General features: G+C 33.9%; 1 protein-coding gene across 1 annotated transcript; it reads left to right on the forward strand.

Annotated features, from left to right (window-relative positions):
* Window positions 1–2,740: 2,740 nt before the first annotated feature.
* On the forward strand, window positions 2,741–6,871 carry si:dkey-247k7.2 (uncharacterized protein LOC797677 homolog). Its single transcript, XM_067395992.1, has 4 exons — window positions 2,741–2,766; window positions 5,665–5,783; window positions 5,983–6,113; window positions 6,489–6,871. Exons 2-4 carry the CDS (start codon window positions 5,714–5,716, stop codon window positions 6,621–6,623), a joined length of 336 nt encoding a protein of 111 aa, XP_067252093.1. The 5' UTR covers window positions 2,741–2,766; window positions 5,665–5,713; the 3' UTR covers window positions 6,624–6,871.
* The last annotated feature ends 1,858 nt before the right edge of the window (window positions 6,872–8,729 follow it).

The raw sequence follows: 8,729 nt of genomic DNA on the forward strand, positions 1-8,729 counted from the left end.
GAGTCTGTGCGTGTCGACGTGAGAGGGCATTTTTGAATTGTATGCTGAACTCCAGATGTATTTATGGTGCGTGTGCGTGAGTGTGTGATATGTTATTGCAATAAAGACAGTTGCTGAAAGCTCTGGTTTTGGCCATGTTTTCTGCTATTGGAGTGCATTGTTGCAGATTCAGGTCACGTTTTGTGAATTTATATTGATGTTGACGATATTATGTAGCATTTCTTAAACATACTGGCCCTTTGAAAACAGGCAAAATGTTTGTAAAATAATGGCAGAAGTGAAATAAAGCATCAATGTGTCTTGTATTTTCATTCCCCCGTGATTTTTATTCTAAATAAGCGGCTGTTCACACAGAACACGTTTCTGCATTCCAATGTATTGCGTTTCCATTATTTTTTCCATGTAAATATGAGCTAGGTGGACGTGTTTGACTGTTGCGCTTGCGTATGACACAGAGTTCTAAAAATGCAGCTCTCAAGTAAAACACGCATCTTAAAGGGTTAGTTCACCCAAAAATGAAAATTCTGTCATTTATTACTCACCCTCATGTCGTTCCACACCCGTAAGACCTTCGTTTATCTTCGGAACACAAATTAAGATATTTTGGTTGAAATCCGATGTCTCCGTGAGGCCTCCATAGGGAGCAATGACATTTCCTCTCTCAAGATCCATAAAGGTACTAAAAACATATTTAAATCGGTTCATGTGAGTACAGTGGTTCAATATTAATATTATAAAGAGACAACAATATTTTTGGAGCGCCATAAATAACAAAATAACTTATTTAGTGATGGCCGATTTCAAAACACTGCTTCATAAGCATCGGAGCATAAACGAATCAGTGTGTCGAATCATGATTCAGATCGCGTGTCAAACTGCCAACAGCTGAAATCACGTGACTTTGGCGCTCCGAACAGCAGATTCGATACACAGATTCACTGTGCTCCGATGCTTCCTGAAGCATTGTTTTGATATCGGCCATCACTAAATAAGTCGTTATTTTTTATGTTTGGCGCTCCAAAAATATTCTCGTCGCTTTATAATATTAATATTGAACCATTTATAATATTAATGTTTTTAGTACCTTTATGGATCTTGAGAGAGGAAATGACATTGTTTCCTATGAAGGCCTCACGGAGCCATCGGATTTTAACTAAAATATCTTAATTTGTGTTCCGAAGATTAACGAAGGTCTTACGGATGTGGAACGGCATGAGGGTGAGTAATTAATGACAGAATTTTCATTTTTGGGTGAACTATCCCTTTAAGATCTTGCTTTTCCGGCCATTCCGCTGCGCTGTCTTGTGTTTTTAAATGCAAAAACGCATTCTGTGTGAATCTGTCCTATAAGGAAGTTTACAGCAAAAAAAAAAAAAGGTGATACAGATCACGCAATTCTTTTTCTTGCATTGCAGTTTCTCTTCAGACTTGCTCCCATTTACTTTAACAATTAACAGCATCTTTATGCTGATTTCAGAGCTTTGCTTTTGGACACTTCTGTCTTTGTATCTTTTGAAACCTCCCTTTTGCTCTCTATCTGGCAGAATATCCAAACAAGGTGTCTTGAAGGTGAGATTTGCTCCATATACATGCAGGGCAGATCCAGTTGTATTAGCAATCAGAATAAAATTTTGACGGATATATAAACTTTAGTAAATGTTATCAGAATCATTAGATGAAATAGGCACATACTCATTTTGATGGCAAGTATAACCTCAAACAATCTAGAGGTTAAGATGCTATATTAACTTGGAAGTATGGAAAACCTTTTCACTTTTTCCTCTACAAAATAAACTAAATGAACAGCTTTTCAAACAACTCTCTTTCATTTTGATGTACAACTTTACATCAAGATTGATTGATTGAAAAATAACCGAAAATCATGGTCAAAATGGACAAATTGTTTTTCCTCACCCAAACTGTGAACTTAACACCCTATTGCACACAAAACTGACAAGGATATTTTAAAAATATGCTCAGTCAGTCAGTCATACTCAGGTCATGACAGGTCTACTGTGCATCTACATATCTGGCATTGCAAACTGTAAAACATAAATGAATGTGGTAAAATCACTTATTGTGATACAACCACATTACTGTAATAGTTTATCATCTATTAGCAGGTTCCTTTCATATGATGTGAATTTCTGACTGTCTGACAGTCCCACATAGATTGTGACTGTTGTCAGACATTAAAGTGAAAGTAAATATAAAAAGCTGCTTGATGTTCCTGTTTTTGTTTAATCCTTACAGGTGATCTGAAGTTACACATTCGATTCACCCTATTTCACCATCGATTTTAATGCACTATTGTCTTCATTGATCTGGCATATTTATTAAAGTTGTGGTCATGATTGGGAAACTCAATTTGTGAGAGTGTCAGTCTGGCAGTCTGAGAACATGAAACATACAACAACATTATATGTTGATTTATATATGAATGTTGCTTTCCTTTAACATTGCCTTTGCTTTGACATCAAAAGTGAATAAAACCATAGCATATTTCACTTGTTTATATATAAATAAATATATATCATAGATCATGAAGTTCCTTGCCAATGATCAGGAACAAGGAAGAACCTATCAACAAACCAGTCACACCTCCATGACTTGTTTTTTTTTTCCGTTCTACTCTGGGTTTTTTTTTTTTTTCTTTTTTTTTCCTGTATCAAATGTGAAAAAAGGTGGTCATATGCAAATCACACACCTAGTTTTTCCCATCTCCTTGTTCAGAGCAACTGGCAGTTCTCTTCAGACTTGATACAGGTAAGAAGCACCTGCACTCATCTACTTTTCTCTACACAACCTGTTGGTTTGCTTTCTCTCTTATTCAATGTTCTTGTTTTCTGTTTTCCTTTCAGTGTTGACTTCAAGCTATATATATTTTAACATTCTTTTGAAGAAATTAATATGAAATTTATCACATTATTTTTTATTAATTTAAGTTTTTTATCTCATGCATGTCTTTTTTTTTTGCATTATTTATGATGTTATTGCATGTTTTATTAGTTTTTATTTTCTTTTTGATCAACTTTATAATATTTCACTAACATTTGTATGCTGGTTTAGGAGATTAATAACATATCACTACACACTGAGCACAATATTATAATACTGTATAAACCTAATAGATCAGTTTGCGTATAAAGAATCACGACATATCAGGTAAAGTGACACTTTGTAATAATCTAATCATCAGCGTTGTTTTAAAAATAGGATTTAAATGGCCTTTGTTCCCTGTTTTTTTTTAGCAAGTAAATTGATGAATATCTATATATTAATAGATGATGAACTTTAAAAAAATATACATTAAACCCAAAAATGTTACTCAATTTACCTTCATGCGGTTTCAAACCTGTATGACTTTTTCTTTTGAAGAACACAAAGGATGTTAGGAAGAATTACAGTTTCATTCACCATTCACTTTCATTTAATCTTTTACAGAAAGTGAATGGTGACTGAAACTGTCATTCTACCAAAGTTCTCCTTTTATGTTCCACTGAAGAAAGAAATTCACATGGGTTAGAAATGATAAGTGTTGACAGAAACTAAATTTTTGTGGTGAACTATCTTTTAAAATGTTCCACTTTACCACTATTTATATATAAACACAAGCATTGGATGTTAAAACACACACACCAGCTCTGTCACTGCGGTCGGCACTTTTAGTTTACCAAAAGCTTGCACAACCGGATCGACAGCTTAAATAATTCACTTCAGTCAGTGAGTATTTTATTACACTGATTGAAAGAATAAGCCACTGAGTAACCAATGAGGACGCAAAGATGTTTTCCTGATGTTTATCTTGAAATGTTTTTATGTTGGCCTATTAAATGCTGCCAATATCCAGGACTTTTTAATTTTCTTAACTTAAATTTAAGTTTTATTTACTAAAATATAAAAGGCATCTGTATATTTCCATGTCTATAAAAGGGATAGTTTATTAAAAAAATTAAAATTCTGTCATATTTTACTAACCCTCAAACCCTCAAGTTGTTTCAAACCTGTATATATTTCTTTGTTCTTCTGTACACAAAGGAAGATATTTGGAAGAATGTTTATAACCAGGCAGATCTCACCCCTCATTGACTACCATAGTAGGAAATACAATATTATGGTAGTCAAAGGGGGCGAGATCTGCCAGGTTATAAACATCATTCCAAATATATTCCTTTGTGTTCAGCAGAACAAAGAAATATATACAGGTTTGAAACAACTTGATGGTTTGAGGGTTAGTAAATGATGACAGAATTTTCATTTTTAGTTGAACTATCCCTTTAAAGGGTTAGTTGACCCAAAAATGAAAATCCTGTCATTTATTACTCACCCTCATGCCGTTCCACACCCGTAAGACCTTCATTAATCTTCGGAACACAAATTAAGATATTTTAGTTCAAATCCAATGGCTCCGTGAGGCCTTCATAGGGAGTAATGTCACTTCCTCTGTCAAGATCCATAAAGGTACTAAAAACACTTCTAAATCAGTTCATGTGAATACAGTGGTTTAATATTAATATTATAAAGCGACGATAATATTTTTGGTGCGCCAAAAAAAAACAAAATAACGACTTATTTAGTGATGACCGATTTCAAAACAACGCTTCAGGAAGCATCGGAGCACAGTGAATCTGTGTATCGAATCTGCAGTTCGGAGCGCCAAAGTCACGTGATTACAGCCGTTTGGCGGGTTTGAACTGCGATCCGATTCATGATTCGATACACTGATTCATAATGCTTCGAAGCAGTGTTTTGAAATCGGTCATCACTAAATAAGTCGTTATTTTGTTTTTTGCCGCACCAAAAATATTCTCATCGGTTTATAATATTAATATTGAACAACTGTACTCATATGAACTGATTTAGATGTGTTTTTAGTATCTTTATGGATCTTGACAGAGGAAGTGACATTACTCCCTATCGAAGGCCTCACGGAGCCATCGGATTTGAACTAAAATATCTTAATTTGTGTTCCGAAGATTAATGAAGGTCTTACGGGTGTGGAACGGCATGAGGGTGAGTAATAAATGACAGAATTTTCATTTTTGAGTGAACTAACCCTTTAAGACCCATTTATACTGTGTGAAATAAATATAAAGCTGAAGAACTAAACTCTAAGCATTATGAGGACTCTTAGGCACTAAGGTATTACAAACATTAACATCATGAATTGCTTTGAATTGTAAAAACCACTATACAGATAATAATGGACTTGAATTGAAGACTGCAAATTATTATTCTTTGGTAAACATTTAAGTTTGATATTTTTTCTACACACTTTGAAAGTTAGATGTATAAACCTGAAAACATTTTCAGTTAAATGTATTTTTGCATAGTGCTTATTACAATAAATATCTATTCTTATAAGTAAAGAAGGAAATGTGAACACTCAATTATTTAACCTCATGATTTCTTAGAAAGAATAAATACATGAATAAAACAAGTGTTTATTTCATTAATATTGAAATAATTGTAAGTTAACTAAGTGTTGACAGCCATAAAATAAATGTTTGTAAAAAAAAAAAAAAAAAAAAAAAAAAAATGTTTTTTCTCTTAAATGTTTCATGGGCCAATGTACCAGCAAATTTGGGATATTTAAAATACACATTAATGACAATTGCTGCTCTCAATTATTTGTAAGTTTCCTAATTTTCTTGTCTTTTACAGCCTCTCTTCATCTGAGTCTCAGACTTGTTCTTGTAAAACATCTGCAACAATGGCAAAATCTGGCCAGCTGGTGGCAGTGTTGAGCCTGTGTCTGCTGGCTGCTGTGGTGAATGCTCAGGGTGAGTGTCCAATCATTGGAGATCATACTGAACTTGTACTTTCTAGTCTTAATCACAGTTATCTGCATCAGTTTTTTTTAAATATAAATATAAATATATATATATATATATATATATATATATATATATATATATATTACTATTTACATTTCAGAGCTTTGCAATGTCATTCAATCATGATATCTTTCTGATATAATAGAAAACACACCTCCACCTCCTCCTGGTATCGGAAATCAGATCTGCACATTCTACACTCAGGGTGGGACCCTCCTTCTGGACGGGCCGAAGGTCTTTGAAATGATGCTGATCGAGTTTGGAAGGTCAATCCAGGTCTGTATACATTTTATCAAATCAATTAGAAAAATCAGCAAACATTATTATATGATGTTTATATAAATAGCTAGTGCTAAGGGGAAAATCCAGGTACATACCCTGCAACACAACTGAACACAAAGTAAATATTTTCCAAATAATATTTTAATTATTTGCTTTAGCACGATGACAATTTAAAAGCCAGTTAATTAACTTTGTCTTTTAAGTATTTTCTCTGACAGTAAAAATGAGTCTTTTATGTATGAACATTTATATTTAGCTGCCTTTATATTTTAGCAAGGGGGATTTTTCAAGAGGATTGTCATATTTTGCCATCTTCGGCATCAAAATGTCAAAAAATGCACACCATTATTATTCTCTCTCTCTCGATAGACCTTGACCCCAATGGTGACTCAGCAATGGATGGACGAAGTAGATGATGATCATGACAAACGTCTCAACATGGCAGAGTGTGCCAAACTCGTCCAGAGAGTCTCCGATTCCATTCAGAGGCCTCCTCCACAATAAAGACATATCGACTGGATGAAGTTGCTTATACATGTATGGAATGTATATGTAATAAAAAATAATATATCACAAACACTTATTTAGTATGTAGGTCAGTAGTTTAATCTCAAGTAGGCTAATCTTTGACACACACTGTGATGTATCACTCGAAATCACTTAAATAAAGCAATGACTTGTTTGATGAATTACTTTAAAACCAGGAGTTATCTTGTAAAAGTATCTTTGGAAAATGAAGAAATAAAACTTGGTCAAAAACACAGTTGTGATCTATGACGTTCCGACTGCACACTGCCATTTTGTAGCTACTTTCATACACAGGTTTGGCTGTTGCTGGCAATGAAAACAAAAATAAGTAAAATAATAAATGATCTTATCCTTACTATCACCGACAACATACCATATGGATAAAGTTCAGTAGTTCTTTAGCTAGTGTTAAAGGGTTAGTTCACCCAAAAATCACCCATAAGACCTTCATTCATCTTTGGAACACAAATTAAGATATTGTTGATGAAATCTGATGGCTCAGTGAGGTCTCTATTACCAGCAATGTCACTGGATCTCTCAAGATCCATAAAGGTACTAAAACATATTTGAAATGTGAGTTCAGTGGTTCTATCTTAATATTACAATGTGACAAAAATACTTTTTGTGCGCCAAAAAAAAAAAAACCCAAAATCACGACTTTTCTACTTAATCTCAGAAGCTTCATGAAGCAGTTTTTTGAAATCGGCCCATATAGATATTGTTGAAAAATTCGTTATATTGTTTTGTTTTTTTGACACACAAAAAGTATTTTTTATCGCTTTATAATATTGGGCCAGTTGTTCTAAAAGTTTAATCGGGATCAGAATGATCTGGATTTGGAAATCCCATGTTTTGCTATCCAGGATCAGGTAATCCATCTTACTTTTGTGCTGGTTTTTCAAAGAAAAATTGGATTGGATCACCATGATCCAGATACACACTTTTCCAGATTACCAAATCTGGTTTACCAGTGCTCTACAGAGCCCCTAAAGGGACATGATGATAGAGAGAATATGGGTTTTGAAAGAAATATAATATTTTTGTTGGATATTTACAGCTGTTTGGGGATTGTTTTATGGCATTAAAATCTTTTTTACTTTACAGTAGGTTACCGAAAGGCTAAATATATAGGTTAATGTCTACTTCTAATTTATTTAACAGTTAAACTAATCAAGAGCAAAATAAAAAAAAAATAAAAAATGTGTATGTATATTACATGATATAAATGTTGTATTTTTTGACCAGTTTTAAAGTTTTACTACATTTTCCTCCTGGAATCCACCTTGAAATCCTACCCCCTGTTGGGATCAGGATAATCCTGTTTTTTTTGGATCAAAGTTATCCAAATCCTACTGACAAGTTTTGAACAACACAAACTGAAGGTTTGATCCAGATTAAAACTAGGATTGGATTCCGTGATCTAATCTGATTTCAGAATCCCTTTTTCCTTTTGAACAACCCATTTTCAAGATTTGATCCAATCCAATGGCCGAAATCCAATCAGATTACTTTTGAACAACTGGCCCATTAAGATAGAACCACTGAACTCACATGAACTGATTCAAATATGTTTCTAGTACCTTTATGGATCTTGAATGAAGGTTTTATGGGTGTAGAACGACATGAGGGTAAGGAATAAATGACATTATTTTCATTTTTAGGTGAACTAACCCTTTAATATTGTTGTTATTTGCATATGTGCCTACTGCCCAGGGCCGTACGCAGGGTTTTATATTTACCGAGGTCACAAAATGTGTTTTGCTAGGGGGGTTCGGGGGCATGCTCCCCCGAGAAAATTTTGATTTCCTTGATGTACATATATGCATTTTAAGGCCAACAAATTGGATAACAATAGCTTTAAAACCATGTCAACAAATACATACATGCATGCACAGTTTTGAGGCAGCTTAATCGCATGTTTGATAATTCCATGACTTCATTTACCTCAGAATAATGATGGTGCATGCCCGTAGTTTCTTTAGCGCTTTAGTTAAACTATAATGCAGTAATATGCAGCACGCGAGCAATTCTTGAGCTCACGCTTCGAGCACAGTAGGCTATAGCCTAACAGCTGATTGGAGT

Source organism: Chanodichthys erythropterus, chromosome 2 (genome assembly GCF_024489055.1).
Source record: "Chanodichthys erythropterus isolate Z2021 chromosome 2, ASM2448905v1, whole genome shotgun sequence".
Classification (NCBI taxonomy): Eukaryota; Metazoa; Chordata; class Actinopteri; order Cypriniformes; family Xenocyprididae; genus Chanodichthys; species Chanodichthys erythropterus.

Coding starts and splice junctions, on each gene's coding strand:
- si:dkey-247k7.2 (XM_067395992.1), top strand. CDS start 5,714: ATGGCAAAATCTGGCCAGCTGGTGGCAGTGTTGAGCCTGTGTCTGCTG. Junction 5,784..5,982: donor TGCTGTGGTGAATGCTCAGG/GTGAGTGTCCAA, acceptor CTGATATAATAG/AAAACACACCTCCACCTCCT. Junction 6,114..6,488: donor AGTTTGGAAGGTCAATCCAG/GTCTGTATACAT, acceptor CTCTCTCGATAG/ACCTTGACCCCAATGGTGAC.